Here is a 27,871-nt window from a genome sequence, read left to right on the forward strand (position 1 = left end):
AACTTCCAGCTCAGCACTGTCCCCATGACTTGTCCGGACTTGTCTGACCTGCCTAGCTCCTTTTCCACCTATCCACTCCACCCTCTCCTCCCTGACCTATCACCTTCATCTCCTACCCCACTCACCCATTGTACTCTATGCTACTTTCTCCCCACCCCTACCCTCCTCTAGCTTATCTCTTCACGCTTCAGGCTCACTGCCTTTATTCCTGATGAAGGGCTTTTGCCCGAAACGTCGATTTCAAAGCTCCTTGGATGCTGCCTGAACTGCTGTGCTCTTCCAGCACCACCCTAATCCAGAATCTGGTTTCCAGCATCTGCAGTCATTCTTTTTACCTTTTACGTTTTAGGTACGTTAGGAGTAAATGTAGGGAAACAAGTCTGGGTGGGTTACTCTTCAGAGGGTCGGTGTGGACTTGTTGGGCCGAAGGGTCTGCTTCCGCACTGTAGGGAATCTAATCTAATCGTAATATGCTGTTGGAATGGAGTACTTGATTTCAATATCACCTAAAATATAAATTAATTTGTTATATATCTCCTGACTGTCAAGCATCAGAATGGCCACATATCATCAGTTACTGTGCTTCTAAAGTAACTATTGAGATGCTATGTTATTAAAAGGCATTATATAAATGTAAGTGTTGTTAGAATGGTGTTGATGTCAAGCCACACAATAGAAGAGGAAGATTATTTGTTCTATCTTGGCTCATTTCTGTCGGTAAAACAGTATTACAAATGTTTTAACAATCTCTGGTTTTCTCCCAGGATGGGGGAGTCCAAAACTAGAGAGCATTGGTTTAAGGTGAGAGGGGAAAGACTTAAAAGGCCCAAGGGGCAACTCTTTTACACAGAGGTTGGTGCGTGTATGGAATGAACTACCAGAGGAAGTGGTGGAGGCTGGTACAAGTACAACATTTGAAAGGCATCTGGATGGGTATATGAATAGGAAGGGTTTAGAGTGATATGGGCCAAATGCTGGCAAATTTAGATTAATTTAGAATATCTGGTTGGCATGGACAAGTTGGACCACAGGTTCTGTTTCTATGCTGTACAGCTCTGTGACAATTTTCTTGGCTGATATTAAGGTATTTGTTTCAAACAGAGTTGCTTGCTTCTCGTAGAGTGGCATGAGTCAAGTGATCAGAGATAAGATGGACCAAATGTACCCTCAGGCCAAATGCTAAGGTACAGTGATGATATCATGGGTGTGTCTCTTAAAGGTATTTGAACATACTGCATATGAGACACAACACATTTTCCTACTTAGAAATTCCACATGATTGTTGTTAACAGTCCTAAATTTGTCAGTTTAGACTTATGGTGGTCTTTATGTTTCAACTTGGAATATTTCCTAGATTTAGTTCTCCCAGCACCTAGGTTATTTAATGTATTTTTCAGTCACTTACTTTCACAGAGCTTTCATGTTTGTACTCTTTTTTTGTAACTCAGCTGACTGATATTTATATCCTATTTGTTTTAATGTTTGCTGCTTCAATATTTTGACACGTAAAAGCAACAAATCTACTAATTCCTAAAGAACTGTTTGAAATGTATCCTTTCATAGAGTGTGTGGTTGCCATTTTAGTTCATTCAAAGCCCATCTACCCACTTTGAGATAAAATTGGTCGCTACAAAGTAGCAGTTTATTTTCTTCAAATATACAGTGCTTCCCTATACATCAGTGTTGTGTCCACTTGCAGAATTTATTTTACAGAAAACATTTTCAACTGCAACTCCAGTTCTATCTCTGTTGGACATCCACTCATGCAAACAATTGGTTGCTCTTGCTGGAGATGGTCATGCACAGGAACTCTCATTAATTTTCCCATTCCTCCAAAACAAAATGAGAAGAATGGTTTTAATATTCTCCTTGAAGTCGCACCTGAGATCAACTAACCCAGCACAGATCTGACATCAAACTTTGAATTTCTTTGTTTATGTGACCCGATTACTCACTGAATAAACAAATCTTTAATGATTATATTTCTGAATTCACTAGATCATCTCCTTAACAATAAAGGAATTAAAAGCAATAGATATCAGCTTTCCTTCCTTGTCTATAATAATCAGTGATGTATGCTGGCAGTTTGTATGAGTGTTTTTTCTCATTCTCTTTTGGTAGAACTTAAATAGGGTAGAGCTATTTTCATTCATGAATTATTTTTGACTAACATTTCCTATGATGTTTCATTAACCAAACAATGTAGTTCTTACAAGCACACTTTTTTTTTAGAATCGCATTGGAAATTTTTGATTAAAATAGTGACTTTAAGCATGGAACAAATTTTTTTTTGGATAATGCTACCTCAGTTCAGATCTTCAAAACATCAGATTCAGCAGATAATTAAAATGTTTTCTCAATTGTTTTAGCAGTCTTTCTTGATAGATTGGTAGGTTCTGAAATCCTTGATGCAAGAAAAGATCACAATTTTTGATATTTATTTTGAAAGCGATGCATTATTTAGTTTGTTTGAAAAAATAATTGCATTACACCTTATAACAAATTGCACCAATTCCAATTGCGTCTCTAGCTTCTTTGGACATCTGTCCAAGATGGTGCTACTACTTTTTCTTGATCTTCTTTCACTGAAGATAATGGCTTTAATTAAATAAAATTGAGCTTAGCAGAAATATGTGAGGACTATGGCTGAGAACATGAGATCTTGCTATTTGTTAGTATATCAGTTTCTAGAATAATGCAGCTCAAACCGTATGTTGGCCGAATTCAGAAGATCTAAACAAAATCAATGGAACGATTGTTTCTATTCAACATCTAGGAGCCAATTATTTGACATGCAATGTGAAATGCTAATAGGTAGGGCTTGTTTTCTTGGCACCCTTATTTCTTCTCATTTCTCTTCATTGATTAAATGCTGTATTTTAGGTTCCATTTAAACTCAATCTTTATGAACATGGGCCACTAACAAAGGAATCTGCAATTTATAATATGCCTTGTGCTTCTCTCAAAATTCAGAAATGCAAAATTCAAAAATTCACATTAATTTTAAAATTCATTAAAGTTGAAAAGATCTGTAAAATAAATGAGAGGACTAAAACCTTCCTGCAAATATTACACCCAAACAAAATAATATAAGAAACAGAAGCAGAAATAGGCCATTTTGTCATTCACCCATCCTCTTGAGTCTGCTCTGTTATTCAAAAAAAACCCACTGCTTATCTGATTTCCATTTCCTGCCTGCTCTCTCCATAACCTTAGACAGATTTCTGATCTACAGGGAGTCAAACTTGGCCTTGAATATATGTCTCCCTCACAAACTCCATTGCACATAGTTTATTTTCCACTGATTCACAATGCTTTGGGACCATAAAGTACAATCTTCATGCCAAAGTTAGTCAAGTGGCCACTTTGCAAACATCCTCGTTTGGTGTGCAGTCACAATCCTGAATTTCTGGTTGCTTGTTATTTTAATTCTTCATGTTTCTCCCATGCTGACTTTTCAATCCATGCCCTGCTATGATGTTCGACTGAAGCTGAATGATAGCTCGAGGAACAACACTTTATCTTTCAATTCTACACTCTGCTACCTTTTGGACTCAACATTATGCCACATTTGTAGATTATAACCTCCACCCCTGTTGTCTTCTGTGTGCTTTTTTTCCTTACGCTTCTATCTCTCTTCAGTTCTGATGAAAGGTCATTGATATGAAACATTAACACTGTTTCTTCTCCACTGATTCTGCCTGACCTGGTCAATTTTTCTAGCTGTTTCATTTTTTGTTCTTATTTCAGATTTCCAGTGCCAATAGTATGTTGCTTTTGGTATTTGATATTCTAACCTTGGCAGACCCTATCTTTGTACTTGCCTTTCTTCCCAAGTCCTGAGGTCTATACCTAGCTTTCCTACAAATCTGCTTGGATTGCTCCAATTAGATTTTTCTCAACGGCAGTCTCAACCATTGTCCAATTCAGTGAGCTTGCTCTTTCTTAATTCTATTCTTACCTATTCAACTATAGATACAGCATTTCCCAATGTTTAATATTTTCTCCCAATGGATTATCACCTCTGGAATTCTTAAAGGTCTATCTTTGGACCTTCCTTTTTAAAAATGTTTACTTGTTCTATGAGAAGACACGGGATCAGCTTCCATATGTACCTGGAATAGCCAATTCCATCTCTGCATCACCCATTCTCAACTCTTCACACTGTCTGTTTTCTTTGGCGTCAGTCATACATGTTCTAACATTGCCACTGAGTCGTTTCTTCCCCCTTACTACTATGATATATTGAACCAGATTGGCATTTTGCATTTTTCTCTTTATCCTGTTATTGATCACTTTGCAATATGAATATATAAAAAAAGACTATTCCAAATGGTCAACAAATTTGCTATGCCACTCAATAAGATTGTGAGCTTCTGAAGAAGGGCTTATGCCCGAAAAGTCGATTCTCCTGTTCCCTGGATGCTGCCTGACCTGCTGTGCTTTTCCAGCAACACATTTTCAGCTGTGAGCTTCTATATCCAGTCCACTTTTCAGTATCATCAATTCATTTGGTACCCCAAAACATGCCCATTTACTATTTAAAACTTGAGTAAAGGGCTCTTGTGCTCCTCCAAGCCCTTTTCACAGATATAAAACAGGTGTCCGATAATAATAATTATTTGCTATGTCTTATGGTCTCATATTGTTCGAAATACTCACGCCTCACTGGGTATATCACCTTTCAGTTGATAGTTGATGGATTGATACATTGTTTGTTGCTCAGCAGATAACTTCAGTGTTGCAGTGATGTGGCACCTCAGAATACACAGGTAGTTCTCCAAAACATGTGTTTATTAAATGTGATTTGGTTGTAACGTGATTTGTGAATTACAGACTTTTTTTATAAAGCAAATTCCCGTTCGCTGTTATGCAATTTCATCCCCAGCACTAGCTGAACAACAAAACCCAGCCTTAGAACCCTCTGTCTGCAAAATGGAAATTTAGTGTGTCTGGCTAAAACAGGGATGCAGTCAGCTCTGCAAGCCTTGAAACGTAGGTTGAAACTGGGAATTGTAGTTGACATCTAGAAGGAACTTTATTTCAAACCGGGGGAGAATCCTGAGGAGGATTGGACTTCCACATCTGCACCATGTGGTCAGTCAGCTCACACAATTTCTGGTGAGGAGCTTCATGAAAGGTACAGTGCAGTAGTCAGTGATTGTAGTGTGAAAGTGTTAAATTTACTGTGTTATTTCATTGAAATATATGATTTAAAGATTTACTTAGACTGTGCTATCATTTGTGTTAGGCTAACTATTATTTTTGTTTCAATTTTTACTGATATTTTTGGTAGGTCGCCCCAACCTGGGTTTACCATAGGCCCCATTATTTATATTGTGCAATTTTCTATAAGTGTCACAACTACCGCGCTATTGGAAAACTACTTGTATGTTTACATGATCGTTAGTTAATATAAACAGTAGTATTGCTGAAAAAGACAGTTTGTCAAGAGTTTTGGCTTGTATTCAGGACAATTCACAAGCATACCAATAAATGGGAAAATCAATATTTATACTGTGTAAGAGGAGAGTGCTGATTGGTTGGCAAATAGACTCTGATTTGAAGACACATTACCATGGAGTCTATGGTATGATCAATGAGGATTACTATTTAACTGCCAGACTCTCTTTAGATTTCAAACCAAGCATGTTGACTCTGGTCAGGCATTGCCCTGACAAATAAACCAGCAAATGGCTGTCACCTGTTTTTGTCAAGATAAAACAGAAACAGTGCATGTACGTGTTCTTTCTGTCTGTAAAGTCCTATATGTTAGTATATGCAACTTGCTGTACTCATAAGTGCACCACATTGCAATCCCAACTGACAATCCCAAATTCTTTACACATAACAATTAATAACCTCTCTTTTTCTTTATAAAAGATAATGCCTCTGCATCAAATAACTATTCTAATCATTAACAAGTTTTAGCCAAAAAGAAAATTGACCAACATAGGAAGAATGCAAGGGATGTGAGTGGTTTTCAGTAGGCCACAAAGGGTGTTGGGGAGAAGGAGGCTATAACAGGACTGTGGGATATAAGGAGTCTAAGAGGGAGTTTTGGAAAAAAAGGAGGCAGAAAGGAAGGCTGGTGAGAGTTGGAGGGACAGGAGTTGGAAGAATTGCAAGAGTTGTGGCGAATCAAGGGTTGCAAGAGGAATTTGGGCTAAGGAGGAGGTTACAGGAGGTGTACTGAGGTTGGAGGAGGCAGCTGCAAGAAAGGATGGGGTGAAGAGGGAGGTTGCAAGGATGGGATGAAGGAGGCTGTAAAGGAGAGAGTAATTTTTAAAGCTATCCATAATGAAACAGTTAACTGGCTAGCTTTAAAGCACTCAGATAATGTAAATTCCCTTTCAAATGAAATCTCTAAATAAGGACAGTACAAGTTCAGGTACCATTATATTTGGGGGGAAAAGAAGTGGAACTTAGTGGAATGAACACTGTCAATTGCTATATTTAAATCTGTGATTGAGATCCAGGATGTAATAATAAGGTTATAACTGCCTCAATAAACTTTCAGTTTTGTGCATGTATGATGGAAATGCATTAACTCATTCTGTTCCGCAGGTGTGTCTGGCTGGTGATTTTTGGTACGTAGAGAGGTGTGTTAGTTACTCTGGGAAAAAAAACTCATGTTAACTTATGCCTCTTGCCTTGTACTGAATACTGTGACTATGAAATCAAAGCTTCCCTTATGTGTCATGGTTTAAGTTTAATGGAGAGATAATAATAATTGAGAGCATTAATAAATTATTCTGGTCTGCTTCAGTGTTGAGTCCAAATGCTCCATATGTAAACATAAATAGAGATGCTATTGTTATTGTGTTACAGTCTCATCTAATGTGTTCGTGAGAACATGAAGTCAATAAAGAACCCCTCAAAAAATAAAAACTATTTTGACCTCCAAAGCCATGTCTCACTGAGTGATTGCACATTTTGGTTGTATCAGTGACTTGACCTGAGAAGATATGACTATAGTATCTTCAAGATATGAATCATGGATTACACATGTGTTGCAATTCTGAAACTTCAAAATCAGGGTATATTATAATTTATAATTATTTAACATTGGGGGTGACGAGATGGAATAGATAGCCCAGGAATCAGGTAACATTGGAACTTTTAAGGATACATTGATAGGTATTTGAAACAATGAACAATTGAAAGAGGATGGATTGTCAAATCTTTCCAGTTTTATACTCTGTTTGTTTGTGGTCATGATTTTTCGATGTATAATTTCAGTTACATCACACTGTAAATTTTTACTATAAATTCTATGTGTTAGGATTGAGGTCTCCACTACCACCTGATGAAGGAGCGACATTCCGAAAGCTAGTGTGCTTCCAATTAAACATGTTGGACTGGTGTTGTGTGATTTTTAACTTTGTTTGTGGTATTTGCCTAAGCTGAAAAGTCATTTTGAGTGTTTATAAAGGTCCCTTTTTTTTATCCTCCTCAATGATCACTTCTGTTAAGTGAGTGCATTTACTTAAAGTGGAGTCTCAGACTGTTAAAGCATACATGATTGCTCAATTTCCATCGCGCTAATATGTAACAAATATCGCTACAAAAAAATCTCTGTGTGGATGCGCAAAACTAGGAGAAATTTTGTGACTGGACTAATGTAAACAAAATGTTGATTCGGACTCTAGAAATAAACTTAGGAAAGGAGAACTTACAGAAGTATTGCTGATAGTTGAGCAAAAACATGAAACTGACTAGATGTAGCAACTCTGTAAAGGAAGTGCACAGTTTAGATGGATAGAGTGTGGGATTACAAAACACCAAAAGAATTTGCTGTACTTGGAGCTGATCTGACTCAGTGGGTTGAAATTTCCACCCTACATTACAAATTAAACCCTTCTCTGCAAAGTCATAGAATAGAAATAAATTGTTTTTTCATAAATGTTCAAACCTAAAAACCTAATTTTAAAAGGAGTTATTTATTCAATAACAGACCATTTTAAAAGTATTATACTATATATATTGTCCTTATCTGCTAACTTTGAGTTTTTAAAGCTAACAGCCTTTCTTATTACTGCAAAATGTAATTGCTGTAAATAAACATAAGCCTGAGGATAATTAGAGTTCAATTCCTTTTTTTGATGATAGCTTGGTACTTATAAATTCCTGGTGTGACAATTTATGTCTAGAAACTTGTTTTAAGAGAGTGTTTTAAAGGAATCTTCAAGAGTTTGCATCAGTTTTATGTTTAGAATCCCTACAGTGTAGAAACAAGCCCTTCGGCCCAACAAGTCCACACTTGTTGGAAGAGCAACCCACCTAGGTCCATTCCCCTACCCTATATCTACCCCTGACTAATGTACCTAATGTACACATCCCTGAACACTTTGGACAATTTAGCATGACCAGTTCACCTAACCTGCACATCTTTGGACTGAGGGAGGAAACTGGAGCACCTGGAGAAAACCCACACAGACAGGGAGAAAATGTGCAAACTCCACACAGACAGTTGTCCAAGGCTGGTATTGAATGCAATGTAAAGAATTATAAAGAAATCAGTTGTAATTTTCTTGGATAACAAGAAATATTGGTCAGTGTGACCTGATAACATTTGACCTAGGGACAGCATCAGTAGGAAGAAAGTGCACATGCACAGGAGAGCTTCAAAAAATAGCTGGCGACTGAGGGGTGATAGCATAAAAATGACACAGACAGAAAGGGGAATAGACAGAATTCCTGCCTTGCTCTTGGGAAGAAGTGAATCTTTCTGTTTGGATGAAACTCTTACAGACAGTCACCCATTGCCTGCGTGGAGTTTGCATGTTCTCCCCTTGTCTGCTTGGGTTTCTGCCAAGTGCTCCAGTTTCCTCCCACAGTCAAAAGATGTGCAGGTTAGGTGGATTAGCCATGATAAATGCGGGGTTACACATGTTGGCAAAACCAAGACTGGGACAATCTATTGAGAATAAGTCAATCTAAGTAAATCTGAGGAACTTGTTGCTGTAGACAACAATGTATCTGTCTTAGAAATGGAGATAAATGAACTTACTAGAATATAATTTTTTTTAAGGTTTACAAGTAATTTTAAGTAAATATCACAATGAAAATGACTAAAGGAAGTGCATTTTTTTTTTCAATTTTGATATGACACTAACTGATTTTAGAGCACTTTGTGATTAGTGATATGTCTTCTGTAAGTTAATTTTATATATTATTGTGGTCAAAAAGAAATACTTTGCATTTTGATAATAGTACAACTATGCCGATTAGCTTTTTTGGCATCAATTCAATAAGATTTCATTTGTATCAATCTGGTGCAGCACAGACCAAAATTACAAATTATCACAGAAAACACTGACCATTTGACCCTATTGTATATGTGCTGGTTCTCCAAAGGAGCAATTCAAGTGCCAATCCCCTGCACTCTCCCTGCAGCCTTACACATCCTTCATTTTCGGGTGGTATTATAGTTTCCATAAGACCATAAAACATAGGAGTGGAAGTAAGGCCATTCAGCTATTCAATCATAGCTGATGGGCATTTCAATGCCACTTACCCACACTCTCCCCATAGCCCTTAATTCCCTGTGAGACCAAGAATTTATCAATCTCTGCCTTGAAGACACTTAACGTCCCAGCCTTCACTGCACTCCATGGCAATGAATTCCACAAGCCCACCACTCTCTAGCTGAAGAAGTGTCTCCTCATTTCCGTTCTAAATTGACCCCCTCTAAATCTAAGGCTGTGCCCACAGGTCCTAGTACTCCTGCCTAACGGAAACAAATTCCCAGCATCCACCCTTTCTAAGCCATGCATTATTTTGTAAATTTCTATTAGATCTCCCTTCAACCTTCTAAACTCTAATGAATACAATCCCAGAATCCTCAGCCGTTCATCGTATGTTAGGCCTATCATTCCAGGGATCATCTGTGTGAATCTCTGCTGGGCATGCACCAGTGCCAGTATGTCCTCCCTGAGGTGTGAGGCCCAAAATTGGACATAGTATTCTAAATGGGGCCTAAGTAGAGCTTCAGTAGCACGTCACTGCTTTTACATTCCAACCCTCTTGAGATAAATGACAACATTACATTTGTTTTCTTAACTATGGACTCAACCTGCAAGTCAACCTTTAGAGAATCCTGGATTAGCACTCCCAGATCCTTTTGTACTTTGGCTTTATGAATTTTCTCGCCGTTTAGAAAATAGTCCATGCCTGTATTCTTTTTTCCAAAGTGCAAGACCTCACATTTGCTCCCATTGAATTTCATCAGCCATTACTTGGACCACTCTCCTAAACTGACTAAATCTTTCTGCAGCATCCCCATGTCAGAACTACCTGCCTGTTCACCTAACTTAGTATCATCAGCAAACTTCGCCAGAATATCCCCCAATCCCTTCATCCAGATCATTAACATATAAAGTGAATAGCTGCAACCCCAACATTGAACCCAATGGGATACCACTCGTCACTAGCTGCCATTCCGAAAAAGAACCTTTCATCCCAACTCTCTACCTTCTGTCAGACAGCCAATCCTTAATCCATGCCAGTAGCTCACCTTGAACGCATGGGCCCTCACCTTACTCAGCAGCCTCCCATGAAGCACCTTATCAAAGGCCTTTTGGAAGTCAAGATAGATAACATCCACTGGGTTTCCCTGGTCTAACCTACTAGAATTCCAACAGGTTTGTCAGGCACGACCTCCCCTTACTAAATCCATGCTGACTTGTTCTAATCCAACCCTGCACTTCCAAGAATTTAGAAATCTCATCCTTAATGATGCATTCTAGAATTTTACCTACAACCAAGGTTAGGCTACAACCAGTGCCTCCGCTATTTCTTCAGCCACCTCCCTCAGAATGCTAGGGTGTAGCCCATCTGGGCCAGGAGATTTATCAATTTTTAGATCTTTTAGCTTTTCTAGCACTTTCTCTTTTGTAATGGTTACCATACTCAACTCTACCCCTTGACTCTCCTTAATTATTGGGATATTACTCATGTCTTCCACTATGAAGACTGACACAAAGTATTCATTAAGTTCTTCAGCTATTTCCTTATCTCCCATCACTAGCCTTCTTGCATCAATTCGGAGCAGCCCAATTTCTACTTTTTCCCCTCATTTGTTTCTTATGTGTTGAAAGAATCTTTTATTATCATTTCTAATATTACTGGCTAGCTTACGTTCATATTTAATCCTCTCCTTCCTTATTTCTCTCTTTGTTATCCTCTGTTTTTGTAGTCTTCCCAATCTTCTGATTTCCCAGTGCTCTCAGCCACTTCATAGTCTCTCTCTTTTTCCATGACACATTTCCTGACTTACTTTGTCAGCCATGGCTGTCTAATCCCACCTACCCAGATAATCTTTCTTTTCTTTGGAATGAACCTCTGTACTGTGTCCTCAACTACACCCAGAATCTCCTGCCATTGTTGCTCTTCTGTCTTCCCCACTAGGCTCTGCTTCCAGTTGATTTTCATTAATTCCTCTCTCATGCCCCTGTAATTACCTCTATTAAGCTGAAGTCCCCCATGATCATTGTGACCTTGCCTTTCTGACATGCCCTATCTATTTCCTGGTACATCTTGCGTCCCTTGTCCTGACCACTGCTGGGAGGTCTGTACATAACTCCCATTATGGTTTTTTTGCCTTTGTGGTTCCTCAACTCCACCCACACAGACTCCACATCATCTGACCCTGTATCATTCAGTGCCATAGATTTAATTTCATTCTTAACTAACAAGGCAACCCCTCCCCCTCTGTCTACCTCCCTGTCTTTTTGATAAATTGTAAATCCTTGGATGTTTAACTGCCAGTCCTGAACCCCCTGCAACCACGTCTCTGTGATGCCTCCCATATCATAATCATTCACGATGATTTGTGCTGTTAATTCATTTACTTTGTTACGAATACTATGAGCATTCAGATAAAGCACCTTAAAGCTAATTTTCTTATCCTCATGATTTCCATCACCTCTAGTAATATGTCCTAAGTTATCCTTCCTTTTTGCTTCATTCCTAGTCTTCCTCAAAGTTAAAACCTGCACACATGCTAACCTGCTGCTTATCTTTCTTCTTGACTTCATACTCCCTATGGCTTTCCCTTTCCCAACCCCCCCCCGACTCACAAGTTTTAAAGTCCTTTTGACCAACGTATTTATCTTTTTCGCCAGAACACTGGTTCCAGATCGGTTCAGGTGGAGACCGTCCCATCATTACAAATTGCCCTGGTTCAAAAACTGATGCCAATGCCCCATGAAATGGAATCCCTCTTTCCCACACCAACCTCTTAGCCATGTGTTTACTTCCCTAATTTTCTTATCCCTATGCCAATTAGCATGTGGCTTTGGCAGTAATCCAGAAATTATGACCCTCAGGGACCTGTCCTTCAATTTCCTTCCCAGTGCTCGATACTCCCCAAACAGGTCCTCTTTCCTAGCCTTGCCTATGTTGTTTGTGCCATTGTGGAGAACATCAACTGGATCCTCTCCCTCCCGCTCCAATATCTTTTCAAGCTGGTTGGAGATGTCCTGCACCCTGGCACCAGGCAGGCAACACACAATGCGGGATTCTCTATCCAGCTCACACAGGACACTATCGTTCCCCTAATTATAGAATCCCCTGCAACAACTACTTGTCTTTTTGCTTCTGTACCATGGTGCCGTGGTCAGCTGGCTTATCCTGAACACAGCCCTTTTCCTCATCCGTATAGGAAGCAAAAATCTCATACCTGTTGGACAAGGCCAAAGGCTAAGGCTCCTCCACTCCTAAACTCAGAATTCCCCCTAACTGCCGCACTTACAGTCACACCGTGTTGTTCATGATCACTAACTGAATTTGAATTACTTAATCTACCGGGTGTGACTGCCTCCTGAAACAAAGCGTCCAGGTAACTCTCCCCCTCCTGGATGTGCCACAGTGTTTGAAGCTCAGATTCCAGATCATCAACTCTGATCCGGAGTTCTTCCAGCAACTAACACCTGCTGCAGATGTGGTCACTGCCATTCACAATAGGATCAGCCAGCTCCCACATCATACAGCTACAGCACATCACCTGTCCAGCCATCTCTACTTATTTAATTAATTTATACAAATTTATGAGTTAAATAATTTCTAGTACTTCTCTGTCGTCTTATTCAATTAACCAACTAATAGAGATCAATCACATGATACACAAGAAATATCAATTGAAACGCCTTACCTTAGCAATGCATGAGAGTCTTTGTTTTGGTTAGAGGAGGAAGACGGGTGGGAGATACTACATGTGTAGTGTCTTGGGATTCAGCCGAGGTAAGTTTTTATCTTATAAAATGACCTTCCTGTCGGGCCACTGTGTTCTCACTGTCACTCCTCCCACTCCAACTGCCGCTGAAAAAATGAACCTGTCTCCACCACACTCCCAGGTAGTGCATTCTAGCTTGTAACCATCCATTATTGATTGCCATTTTTTTGCCAATGATCTTAAATTTATGACCTCTTGTTTTTGATCTTTCTGCCAAATGAAAACAATCTTCCCCCATACTCAGTCATGTTGAACCAGTGTTCTATTTAAGATTAAATTCATTGCTAGGAAGGAGTTGACCTGAGAATCCTCCAAATTGACTCTGAACCTGTAATGGAAAATTAACAAATTTAACATTTACTGTGAAATCTGAAAGAAAATGCCTTTCTAAATTTAACACTGTGCTGAGCTTTGTAAACAATACTTTGTTGAGCTCTGCAGCCAGGAGACAGTTTGGCTTTGTTTGAATTCAGTTTGACCTTGTGACAGTCGAATTCAGCGAAAGCTGAAGACCAGTTATGTCCATGACCAGGGGATGAGAGAATAACAACTTGAGTTTTCCCAGTCTTTGCCCTGGAGAGCGTGATAAGAATGGTAGAAGAAGAGTTTCTGAATTATGCTCAGTACCCCTTACATGAGGCATCTGGCTGAATGTATTGGGTCAATTCTGCAGAATTTAAATAAAGCTCCTTTCTTTGCTCTTGCAAAGTTGAGTTGAGTCGATTTAATTTCCACGACAGAACCCCACGAAATTTCATGGCATCAGGTCAAACATGGGCAAAGAAATCTCATGGCATTCAGCAGAAGACAGGCCATTTGGCCAAAGGAGTTCATTCTACCATCCTCAATTCTACTTTCTTCCATTTCCCTATAAAGTTTGATTGCTTTTACACTTGGAGATCTGTCTATCTCAACCTTGAATATGTTTAATGACCCAGCAATGACCGCTTCTGTGGTACAGATTGACAGATTCACCAACTCTGAGAGAAAAAAAGGCCTTCTCAACTCTATCTGAAGTGGGCGACCCTTAACCTGAGATTATGCCCTCTGACCCTAGACTGTTCAAAAAGGGAAAACAACCTTGCCAAATCTACCCTGTCAAGCTCCCTAAAATCTTTTATATTTCGATGAGGTCGCCTCTTATTCTTCTAAACTTCAATGAGCTACAAACCCACCCTACTCAACTTCTTATAAGGAGGGAATGCTACAAGGAGCACCATGCATACTTAAAAATGAGGAATCAACATGAAGCTACAATATATGGCTACTTCCGGGCAAAACATCAAGCCGTTTCACAGCCAACTGGATCAATTAGATCCAGTTATGAATGATAGCGGACAATTAAACAACTAGTAGGAGGCGGAAACTCCACACACATTTCCATCTGAACATCATTTCAAAAGACAAAGGTCATGCATTTGTTTCCATCTTCAGCCAGAAGTGCAAGGTTAATGATCCATCTTTACTTCCTTCTGAGGTCTCTAGCATTTCAGCTGCTGGTCTACAACTAACTCCAATTCATTCAATGTGATATGAAAAGGACATTGGATACAGTAAAGCTAATAGGCCCTGACAATATTCTGGCAATGGTACTGAAGACCTCGTCCAGGACTAGCTCTTCCATTTTGCCGCTACACAGGCAAAAAAAAAACCAACAATGGGAAATATGACCTTTGCATGCCCTGTACACAGAATAGGACAAATCCAACCCAGCCATTTATTGTCCTACCAGTCTAATCTATCTTCAGGAAGGTAGTAAAGGGGGTCATCAGTAGTGCCATCAAGTGGCACTTGAAAAGGAATAACCTGCTTACTGATGAACAGTTTGGCCCTCCCCAGGGATACTCAACAAGATGCACTTCAACGGCTCACCAAGGCTCTTTCAACAGGACCTTCCAAACCTGTCAGCTAGTAAAACAAGGGTGCTGGTTGCATAAGAAGACCACCACCTGCAAGTTCTGCTCCAACTCTCACATTAAAATAATCTGAAATGGAACTACATTAGTCTTTTTTTCCCACTCTCACTGACTCAAAGCCCTAGAACTCCCTTATCCCTATCCCTTATCCGTCACCCCATTATCCTGCAGCAGTTCATTACATCAAGTCATCACCATGTTCTCCAGGGCGGTTATTCATGGGCAATAATTGTTGAACCAACTAGAAATGCCCACATCCCATGAATGGATTTAAAAAAACCTTAGATGTTTATGCCACATGACCTGCCACCTTTAATGATTTATACACATGTACACCCAGGTACTTCTCTTCCTGCACACCCTTTAGAATTATACCCTTTGTTGTAAACAGAGAAGTGTCTCTTTTTTTTCTATTAAAATAAATCAGTTGGCACTTCTCTACATTACATTTTATTTGCCACTTATTGACCTATTCGACCAGTTGTCTAAATCCATTTGATGTTTTATGCAATCCTCCTTGGAGTTTGTAATTCTTTGAAGTTTAGTATCATCCACAAGTTTGGAATTTATGTTGAAACAAAATATGTTGAACAATAACATGAGCACAGCACCCTAAAGGTTTTTTAACATAATTTAGTGGATAGAGATGACTTTCTGATGAAATTACAAAAGCTAAACAATATGCAATTATGTGATACATAAAAAGTAAAGTCCAATTCGACAGAGTTAACATGATGTATGAAGAGGAAATCATGTTTGAGAAAGCAAATTGAGCTTTTGAGGGTATTACTAGCAGAACCAATAAGGAAAAGCTCACTGGTTTGTATTTAGATAGTCAGATGTTCTGTACAGGAGATTAATAAACAAAATTAAAGCACATGGCATCAGGGTAATGTACAAAGCAGTAATCATTTTGATTAACAGATAGAAAGCAGGGAGCAGTAATCTCAGACTGACAGGCTGTCGCCAATGAAATAATGCAAGGATCAGTACTGATCAGTACAGGGCCCTGCTTATTCACAATCTATATCAATGATTTGGCGGTGGGGCCAACTGAATATTTCCACATTTGCAGTTAATACAAGACTTTGTGGGAACGTAAGTTGTGAGAAGGTTGTAAAGAGACTTCAAAAGAATTTCAGCTGAGTGAGTGAGCAAGAGCGAGACAGTGAAATATAATTTAGGTATGTGAGGTTGCCCAATTTGATAAGAGTATTTCTTTAAATGCCTATATTCACCAAATTTAGAAAGAATGAAATCCAATCTCAGAGAATTCTTAAAGGGATAGACAAAGTAGATGCAGAAAGGATGTTACCCTAGCTGTGGGGTCTAGAGCCAAGGACACAATCACAGAATGAAAGGCAAGCCATTTAGAACTGAGAGGAGCAGGGCTTTCTTCACTCAGAGGGTGGATTATCTTTGCAATTCTTTACTCTAGAGTAATGTGGAGGTTCAGGCATTAAGTTCAAGACTGAGATTGATAGATTTATGGTCACTAAAAACAAGGTATATGGAGATACTGCAGAAATAGGAGTTGACTTCGATGATCAGCCGTGATTTAGAATACCAAGGTAAGTTTGAGGGGCTAGATGGATTACCCCTACCCTTGCATTTCATTTCTATAGAAATTATAATGAACTGGATTTTCTTCTTTGAAATGGGCAAACAGAGTCAGGAAATTTCAAGAGAGTGCCTGCACGGGTAGGAGTTTGGAGCAGAATGTAAACAAGAGTTGGGCCTAGTGCCTTTGGAAAGAATTAGGAGGCTGCCACAGGAGCTGCAGAGTACCTAAACTAACTGTTTAAATGGCTAACCTTAGTGCTCTGGATTTTCATATTAGTTTTAATAAAACAGTAATATCCTCTAACCTTCACTCCTCAGACCCCCTCAGACTTCTTTGAATCCTCATGCCCCATTCATGCCACATTGTGCTGACTACCATCTTGGCTTCATAGCTTCCATGCCAAGCTATGACCGTTTCATGGATGAGGAAGTGTGTCCAGCAGGCTAAGATAAAATTTGAGGTGAATTTGAGGTCGGGCTGGAAGGTGTTGGTAAAGTGGATGAATTGTTCAACATCCGTGTGGGAGCACGAGGCAGCGCTGATACAGTCATCAATGTAGCGGAGTAAAGGTGGGGGGGTGTTGCCTCAAATACACCTGGACCGTCTCAGACTCCTCTCTCCCCTTCCTAGACCTTTCCATTTCTATCTCGGGCGACCGAATCAACACGGACATTTACTATAAACCGAACGACTCCCACAGCTACCTAGACTACACCTCCTCCCACCCTGCCCCTGTAAAAATGCCATCCCATAATCCCAATTCCTTCGTCTCCGCCGCATCTGCTCCCAGGAGGACCAGTTCCAAAACCGTACAACCCAGATGGCCTCCTTCTTTAAAGACCGCAATTTCCCCCCAGACGTGGTCGACGATGCCCTCCACCGCATCTCCTCCACTTCCCGCTCCTCCGCCCTTGAGCCCTGCCCCTCCAACCGCCACCAGGACAGAACCCCACTGGTCCTCACCTACCACCCCACCAACCTCCATGTACAGCGTATCATCCGCCGTCATTTCCGCTACCTCCAAACGGACCCCACCACCAGGGATATATTTCCCTCCCCTCCCCTATCAGTATTCCGAAAAGACCACTCCCTCCGTGACTCCCTCGTCAGGTCCACACCCCCCACCAACCCAACCTCCACTCCCGGCACCTTCCCCTGCAACCGCAAGAAATGCAAAACTTGCGCCCATACCTCCCCCCTTACTTCCCTCCAAGACCCCAAGGGATACTTCCATATCCGCCACAAATTCACCTGCACCTCCACACACATCATCTATTGCATCCGCTGCACCCGATGTGACCTCTATATTGGGGAGACAGGCCGCCTACTTGCGGAAAGTTTCAGAGAACTCCTCTGGGACACCCGGACCAACCAACCCAACCACCCCGTGGCTCAACACTTCCTCCCACTCCACCAAGGACATGCAGGTCCTTGGACTCCTCCATCGCCAGTCCATAGCAACACGGCGGTTGGAGGAAGAGTGCCTCATCCTAGGAACCCTCCAACCACAAGGGATGAACTCAGATTTCTCCAGTTTCCTCATTTCCCCTCCCCCCACCTTGTCTCAGTCAAATCCCTCGAACTCAGCACCGCCTTCATAACCTGCAATCTTCTTCCTGACCTCTCCGCCCCCACCCCACTCCGGCCTATCACCCTCACCTTGACCTCCTTCCACCTATCGCATTTCCAACGCCCCTCCCCCAAGGCTCTCCTCCCTACCTTTTATCTTAGCCTGCTGGACACACTTTCCTCATTCCTGAAGAAGGGCGTATACCTGAAACGTCGATTCTCTTGTTCCTTGGATGCTGCCTGACCTGCTGCGCTTTTCCTGCAACACAGTTTCAGCTCTGATTTCCAGCATCTGCTGTCCTCACTTTCTCCTCTATGACCATTTCATGCCATTCAGCTAGTATACACACTGTATAGAACAATAATCCTGATAGTGACTGTAAGATATAGGTTTTTTTAAGTCATTAATTCATAAAAATTATTTTTAACAATAGGTAATAAAATGTCAATCATCCAGACTAGTTAAGATATCAATAACAAAAACTATAAGCACTTGTAATCTCTATCTTGTATGAACAAACATTGTACAAATGTTAGAACAAATCAGCCAATGAAGATTTTTCCCCTGTAGCCCAACTGTTTCAACAATCTAATGGATGAGTCACTCACAGCCAAACCTCATTTTGTAAAGACTTCTAATTTATATTAAAGTGCAGAGACACCAGTTTATATGTAAATATGGTCCTGTTTAATAACACTCGATTTGAAAACAAGACCATAGAGAGATGTGTTTTCAAAAATCCTACTGATTCAATTATTTGACATTGTAATCAAATGTCACATTGTTGAACAGCTTTCACTATTGAATATCTTTAGCATTATTCTTTCATCGTATTCACTTCCTGTTTATCTTTCAGGGCAGAAAAACTCCAGCTGCTGAATCACAGACCACTAACTGCAGTGGAGATACAGTTGGTAAATTTAATTTATTTAATTCCATCAAAAGATAGAAAAAATGCAAAATTGTGAACAATTTTAGAAAAATACCTCTTTGGCTATGAAATAAGAAAGTGATGGTCCTCAGAAGTCCATAATGAAAACAGATCAACTAGGATAATAATGGTATTCATCTAAGTCATGTTCCTGCTTCAAAACAAGCCATGGACAGCTTCTGGAAGGATTTTTTTTAACAAATCAGGGTGAACATTTAGTTGCATCGGAAAATAAACAATACAAGTGAAAGAATAAGACACTGCTTTAAGGAACTGCTTTCCAGTTTCGGAAAAAAACACAACCTTGAGCTATTATTACTGATGGTTGTAATATGGGTTCAGTGAAGTTCTTTTACAACCGGACATTCTTACCCACTTGATGCCACTGCAGCACACCAACTTCTGTGAACAAGCAACCAAATTTATTAAACACAGTACAGTACAGGCTTTCTGGAGGAATCTTTAACAGACCCCTCGCAGAGCTTATGGGTTTGTGGCAAAAATCTCTCTCTCTGAACAAAGGAAACAGTTAAAGTTTATTAAAGCTTGTACAAGCAATGTGACCCCCCTCTGACCCCACCTCACAAGCATGCGAGTGTGAGTCACGGTGAGGCACTGAACGAAAGGAAACACATCCTCTTTATGCAGGTCAATGGCCATGCTTACAGATGCTCTGGCCACTCCCCCACAGTCACATGCCACTCAAGACAACCCCCTGTTACTCTCAGTCACATGCAACCCCAGGTACAATGCCAGGATGAGACCATCCTTGTAGATAATGCAAATGCTAGTGTCCTAACCCTGGGGAACTATTATGCAGATGATTTCCTGACTCAGTAATTCCAAGACAATACAGGTGCGATGTACCTCTGGCCATAAAGCATTTCTGAATGAAAGAGATTGAATTGATTGTTTAAGTTGACAATAGCAGGGGTGTAATGTCTAAATGAAGTGTAAATTACAATGGACAGTCATCTGCATTCTTTCATGGCTTTTGTCCCCACCCAAAGACAGTGCAGTTTAACCCTTTAACTTTACACTAACATCCAGAGAGATATTCCCATTTAATCTTTCAACATTACAGTTCAAACCACTTCTAGAATCCTGTTGCACTGTTTTCAGAAAATTAAAGTAGAAGCTATACAATTTTCTGACAATATATTTGTTTTTCAATATCAAAGTTAGTAAGCATGAGTCAGTTCAATGACCTTTTGGGGCCTGTCTTCCAATCCAAAACTTTAAAAAGATATACAGATTCAAATGTTGTGTTTTTCTGTTCAGTGTATTGAAAAGGATAACAAATATTACAACAGGATCTGGACCAGATAGGCCAGTGGGCTGAGAAGTGGCAGATGGAATTTAATTCAGATAAATGCGAGATGATGCATTTTGGGAAAGCGAATCTTAGCAGGATGTATATACTTAATGGTTAGATCCTAGGGAGTGTTGCTGAACAAAGAGATCTTGGAGTGCAGGTTCATAGCTCCTAGAAAGTAGAGTCGCAGGTAGATAGGATAGTGAAGAAGGCGTTTGGTATGCTTTCCTTTCTTGGTCAGAGTATTGAGTACAGGAGTTGGGAGGTCATTTTGCGGCTGTATAGGACATTGGTTAGGCCACTGTTGGAATATTGCATGCAATTCTGGTCTCCTTCCTATCGGAAATACGTTGTGAAACTTGAAAGGGTTCAGAAAAGATTTACAAGGATGTTGGCAGGGTTGGAGGATTTGAGCTATAGGGAGAAGCTGAACAGTCTGGGGCTGTTTTCCCTGGAGCATCAGAGGCTGAGGGGTGAGGTTTACAAAATTATGAGGGGCATAGATAGGATAAATAGACAAAGTCTTTTCCCTGGGGTTGGGGGAGTCCAGAACTAGAGGGCATAGGTTTAGGGTGAGAGGGGAAAAATATAAAAGAGACATAAGGGGCAACTTTTTCACGCAGATGGTGGTGCATGTATGGAATGAGCTGCCAGAGGAAGTGGTGGAGGCTGGTACAATTGCAACATTTAAGAGGCATTTGGATGGGTATATGAATAGGAAGGTTTTGGAGGGTATGGGCCGGGTGCTGGCAGGTGGGACTAGATTGGGTTGGGATATCTGGTCGGTGTGGACAGGTTGGACCAAAGGGTCAGTTTGCATGCTGTACATCTCTATGACACTAAATAGAGTTGATGAAAAGTTTTGGCATTGTCAGCTAAGTGTTTAATCATTAGCTTCTATAGGTCCTATATTAAAATAATATAAACTGTAAATATAGACTGGTCAGTCTGAGTGATTATAAAGATGAGACAGTTGGTTAATCATCTGAAGGAGTGAGACTTAGAATTCCTTCACTCATTTGTGAAATTGGGGCTTTTAGTTCTAAACTTAATTCAACAGGACTTGACAACAAATCAAAGATATGCAGAAACAATGACAACGACCAATTTTTCTGTAAGTCAGAGAAAAAAATTAATCTCTTCCAAACATTCTTAAGACTAAAGCAAGAATGTTTTCTTGACTTTTGTCTGGTTCATTGAATACAGCTTAGATTGCATTGCCTGCACTTTGATTGACTTACTCTGAGACTACAGTACCTTTGAGGAGAAAGTGAGGACTGCAGATGCTGGAGATCAGAGCTGAAAATGTGTTGCTGGAAAAGCGCAGCAGGTCAGGCAGCATCCAAGGAACAGGAGAATTGACGTTTCGGGCATAAGCCCTTCTTCAGGAAGGGCTTATGCCCGAAACGTCGATTCTCCTGTTCCTTGGATGCTGCCTGACCTGCTGCGCTTTTCCAGCAACACATTTCCAGCACTACAGTACTTTGTATTTCTTCCGTTCACACTATCTTTATTCAGCCTTTCTGAGAGCCTTGCATGTTTTCATTTTTTAGCTCCAGTGAGAGTTTGTATTTAAAACTTTACAGTGTCAGCAGCTTTAGCTTTCAAGCACTTGCTTTCCATGTTTTACGTTTAGATATCATTTTATTCTATTCATCATCAGTGTTTTCTTCTCTGGTTTGTGTCCACTTGCCAAGATCTACTTTTACAGCCATATCTCCTTTCTCAGCACCTGCTTTGAGTTCTAATACATTCCACACTGATCTCAGCTTTTTCTTTCAGAAATACTGATCCATTTTGTGATGATCCATCCTCTTTTTTTTGTGCAATCATTTGCACTCAGCATGTGCTCTTAACTTCTTGTTTTAGCAGCATCAGTGCCAATCAAATCATTCAACAATTATTTTGGAAAATAATTTGTCAGTCAGTCTTTGGAATTTGTTTTATAAAGTTTTAAACCAAATAAATGTTTTAAAAAATCTTCATCATAACTCATCAAAATTGACTAAGTGTCTCTTAATAGTCTCATTGATGTTTGTACTTGAAGATCTGACATTCTCATAAACATCTCGGCTTCAGTGTGATACTTTTGCATTCCTTATGAATCAGTTGTGTCAAACTTGAGTATGTACAGTCTGCAGTTTCCACAGCGGCATTTAGTTGCCTCCAGTATTTCTCATAAGAAATGGGTAAATTAAAAAAAGGGTACAATATGCTGAAACAACTGCACTAGCTTTTGTTTACTTTCATATTGTAAAGATTCTATCTCTTTCTACATTTCTCATTAAATAGTATCTCTGTGGAAAATAATTTTAATTTGACATTTTTTAAAGTGATGTCAGTGCAGTTAACATCAAAGAATTTGTTGTTTTTTATTAAAATCATACAGACCTATTTTACATAAAAAAGCCCGTCAGCCTGTCACATCCACTACAGTCAAAAATAACCACTTAACTAAACTAATCCCATTTTCCACACTTGGCCAATAGCCTGGGATGTCTTAGCATTGCAAGTATACATACCTCTTAAACATTATGAGGGTTTCTGCCCCTACTCTTGCAGGCAATGAGTTCCACATTTCCACCACTTTCTCGATGAAATCAATTTTCCACATATTCCCACTAAACCTCTTACTTTGAATCTATGCCCACTGATGATGCCCCCTCCACCAAATGGAAAGGTTTCTTTCTGTATATAACTCTCATAATTTTACACATCTCAATCATGTAGCCCCTCAGTCACCTCTGCTCCAAAGAAAACAAAATTAGAGTGGTGCTGGAAAAGCACAGCAGGTCAGGCAGCATCCAAGCACCAGGAAAATCTTGACTTTCGCCCCGCCCAAAGAAAACAACCCCAGTACATAAATATCTCTCTTCATAAATAAAAACTTTCCAGCTCAGACAACATCCTGGTAATCTCCTCTGCATCCTCTCCAGTGCAATCACATCCCTCCTATAATGTGATTCCAGAACTGCACATAGTACTCTCGCTGTAGCCTAACCAAATTTGTCTATAATGCCAGATTAACACCCCCCCCCCCCCAACTCTTTAAAATCTCTGTCTCGGTTATTAAAAGCAAATATCCATATGTCTTCTTCACCACTTTATCTACTTTTCTTGCTATCATAAGGAACCAGATGACGTGTACTGTTATGAAGTTGAAGGCATATACTGTAGCTTTAAGAGAGTGTGAATGCTGTTCTACACTGAGAGCTTATAAGACAAGTCTCAGAGTGTACTAGAAGATTGAAAATATGTAACATCTGGCTGTGAAATAGATACCTGAGTTGGTTGCTGTTTTGACACTTTAAATTTAACCAATCAGATTAAACTATGCCCCAGTATACTAAAACCCAATCGAGTTTGAATTTGTTATTTTGCCAATGTTGAACCAATGAGATGATCAGATGTTGGGGATATATAAAAGGCAGGCATTTTGAAAATCAGACAGAGCAACTGCCACAGAGAGAGAGAGAGACCCAAGACATTGAAACACTCTCTATCAGAGGTACCTTTTCATATGAAACATCATCACAGTGAAAAGAAAAAAGACGGCCCAGGGAGATCTTTAGCAGAAGAAGAAAGACACCGAAGACGACAGCCGCTGTATGGTTTTGAAACTAAGTTGATGTAATTTTAATAAGTGTTTTATTGGAACAGTGCATTGGAGGCTGATAGCAAGCAGTAGAGAAAGGGAGGAGGCTTAAGAGTTGTGAATAGTTGTTATTTAATGTTCACTTTTAGCGTTAAAGAATAAATTGATGTTATTTTCTTTAAATAGTGGAATTTTGGGAGTTAAAATATGTCAATTATATTTTAACAGATTATGAGGTGAGGTGAGCTTATCTGGGTGTTGAGTTTAATTAACAGAGGGGTTCACCACTGTGTCGTAACAATACCAAGATCCTTCTGATTCTTGGTTCTTCCCAACATTCCCTTGTCTTGTTGGTCCTGCCCAAGTGTATCACCTCACTTAGCTGGATAGAATTCCGTTTGCTGCTGATCAGCCCATCCACATCCTTGGTAGTCTAAAGTTATCCTCCTCAGGGCGGCACAGTGACTCAGTGGTTAGCACTGCTGCCTCACGGCGCCAAGGACCCACGTTCAATTACAGCCTCAGGTGACTATGTGGAGTTTGCACATTCTCCCCGTGTCTGCATGAGTTTCCTCCAGGTGCTCCAGTTTCTCCTCTCAGTCCAAAGATATGCAGGTCAGGTGAATTGGTCGTGCTAAATTGCGGATAGTGATAGGTGCGTTAGTCAGGGGTAAATACAGGGTCTGGATGGGTTCGGAGGGTCGGTGTGGACTTGTTGGGTCGAAGGGCCTGTTTCTATACTGTGGGGAATCTAATCTAATCTAATCATCATTTACCACTCCACCAATTTTTATATCATCCTCAAACTTAATGATCAAGCCTCCAACATTAAAGTCTAAATTGTTTATATATACCTCAAGCAGAAAAGGCCCACCTGATCTTTAAGGAGTCTAGTGGAACTCAATTTCTAGTTACACAAATGCCCCCAATCATCAACCTCTGCTTCCTGCTACTCGGCCAATTCTGGATCCAGTTAACCAAATTTCCTTGGATCCCATGGGTTCTTACCTTGGCTCTCAGTTCGCCCTGCAGGACTTTATCAAAGCCTTGCTGAAGTCCAAGCAGATTACATTGAGTGTATTGCCCTCATCTATCTTCTTGGTTAGCGGTTCAAAAAATTCAATCAAGTTGGTCAGAGATGAGCTCCCTTAACAAAACCATGCTGACTGTTCTCGATTAATCTCTCCATCTTCAAGTGCAGATTAATTCTGACCCTCAGAATTGCTTTCAATAGTTTCCCCGCCACTGATGTTAGACTAACTTCCCTGTAATTTATCCCGGTTTATCCCTTGAATAATGGCTGCCTTCCAGTTCTCTGGTACCTCTCCTGTAATCAGGGAGGAATTGAAAATTATTGCCATTGCCAATTTCCCTGCTGTTTCTTCTCTTGCCTCACTCAACAGCCTGGAGATTTATCTACTTTTAAGTCTTACCAGATCACTTAGACCCTCCTCACTGTCTATACTAATTTCTTTAAGTATATCATAGTCCTTTTGCCAGATTTCCATATTCACATTGTCCTTCTCATGTGTGAACACTGAAACCAAGTCTTCATTTCGAACTGTACCTACATCCTCTGACTCCACATGCAAATTATCACTGTGGTCGTTAATGGGCCCTAATCTTTCCATGGTAATCTTTTATCCTGAATGTACTTGTAAAATGGATTAGAATTGTCCTTTATTTTACTTGCCATCATTCTTTCATGACCCCTTTTTGTTCTCCTGATTTTCTTAAGTTTACTCCTTGTACATTCTGTACTCCTCTAGGACCTCTGTTGTTATAAGCGTTCAGAATCTTTAAACAAAAATTTAATTTAGATAAACTTTAAATAAAAGCTGGATTTTCCTGGCAGCTAATGTCGGGACATTTTACTGCTGCTCTTTAAATGTGGAAATACTGTACAAAGACAAAGTTTGTTTTTCTGGTTTGAGCCTTAGACTCTCCTCCTGCCCCAATCCCCTATGGACTGTCTGGTCTAGAGAAGGTCCTAGCACGAATCCTACTGCTCTTCTGCTTGGCTGCCAAATAGGCAAATAAAACGAAAAGTGAGCAAGTGTTTATCCTGTTTCCACCTCCATTACATTTATTCCATAAACAAACACAGTGACAGGGAAGTTGCAGAAATTTTAGAAAATAAAGATGTGGGATACTGACATCAAAATTTTTCCCTATCCATTTTTTTTAATGACTGCATTACCTTATACTTTCTTGAATGAGGTAATGTTTCAATGAAAATTGCAGAAAGAGGAAATTCAGAAAATCACGTTAATCATTTCCACTCCTGGATTTTACAAGAGGATCTTGGAATCAAACACTTTTCTACGTGACCATATCCAGGAGTCTGTGATAGCTCAAAATCATTATAAAATATTATAACTGGCTTTGCTAACATTTCAGAAATACTTCAGTTACTGAAAATAAACTGTTTCTACATAGTTTAATTTTTTTAGATATTGAACTTTCAAATTAATGTATTTTGGGACTTCCTGTTGCCAGATAATGCTTGTAGAAACTCTTGACAATAAATTGATGTTTTGTTCACTCATTTTATGTGCAATGGATTAAAATTTAACAATTTTCATGAACAAATATAAAATTATCTGTTTTAATATTCCAGATGGTAGAAGAGAGTGAAGAAAGATTAACGGAAGAACAGATAGAAGAACTTCTACAGACAATCAACAGCATTTTGCCAGGGGACCCTGATGAGCAAGCTGTAACTCAGCAGGAGGAGGAGGTGGATATGGTTGCTGGAGAAAAAGGAAATCAATAGATAGAAAGTTAACAAAATCCAGCCAATACACTCCATTTCTGTTCAGGAAATGTTTTGATGATTGATCTACCTTGGCTTTGGTATTTAAACTCGATTGACTGTACTTGGATTCAACACAGTAATGGTAATTTCAGATACTGTACACATGTTTTCAATTATATTCCATACTGTACAGTGTGAGACATAAGCTATGACTGATGAGTGTTTATCTTAACCCAGAACTAATATTTTTACTTTTCAAATAGTGCAAAAACCACAATACTTAAACCTCCATAAACTATGAATTTGGTTTAAAACTGACTGAATTTGGTTTAAAACTGACTAAATTTGTACCTTGCACACTTATAGATAGTTTATGAAAAAAAAATTTCTCGACTAGCTTACATAGGGACATATGTGCAGAATTGAGATAGATATGATTGTGCATTTTATAAACATATTGATTCTATATTGGAAACTGTAACATTAAATAAACTGAAACAATACATCTGGTATGATAACAGATCTGAGTGCAGTTTTGGTCTCTTTATTTGAGGAAGCATGTTCTGGCTTTGGAGGGAATATAACAATTGTTTACCAGACTCATTCCTTGGATGGCAGGACTGCTCATGAAGAGAGATAGGATTGGTTAGGACGAAACCCTTGAGTTTAGAAGAATGAAGGGGGGAGTGGAATATCTCATATAAATCTAAAGAATTCTAACAGGATTAGACAGTACAAATGTAGAAAGGATGCCCAGGAGTCCAGAACCAGTGGTCACAATTTAATGATACAGTTAGGCTATTTAGGACTGAGAAGAAACATTTCCACCCCAGAGATTGGTGAGCCTATGGAATTCTCTGCCACAAAAATCAGTTGAGGCTAAAACATAGAACGTTTTCAAGAAAGAGATATTGTTCTTGGGATAAAGGGATCGAAGGCTCTGAGGAGAAAGCAGGAACAGGGTCAGAGGGCTGAATGGTCTATT

General features: G+C 39.7%; 1 protein-coding gene across 1 annotated transcript in view; it reads left to right on the top strand.

The window, feature by feature from the left end:
* Positions 1-27,408, top strand: part of LOC122564055 (calcitonin gene-related peptide-receptor component protein) — a 98,100-nt gene extending 70,692 nt beyond the window's left edge. The window contains exons 5-6 of the mRNA XM_043718530.1: positions 19,144-19,201; positions 26,749-27,408. Of these exons, the coding sequence (XP_043574465.1) occupies positions 19,144-19,201; positions 26,749-26,904 (214 nt within the window). The 3' untranslated portion in view covers positions 26,905-27,408. The remainder of the gene's footprint in view (positions 1-19,143; positions 19,202-26,748) is intronic.
* The last annotated feature ends 463 nt before the right edge of the window (positions 27,409-27,871 follow it).

Source organism: Chiloscyllium plagiosum, chromosome 28 (genome assembly GCF_004010195.1).
Source record: "Chiloscyllium plagiosum isolate BGI_BamShark_2017 chromosome 28, ASM401019v2, whole genome shotgun sequence".
Classification (NCBI taxonomy): Eukaryota; Metazoa; Chordata; class Chondrichthyes; order Orectolobiformes; family Hemiscylliidae; genus Chiloscyllium; species Chiloscyllium plagiosum.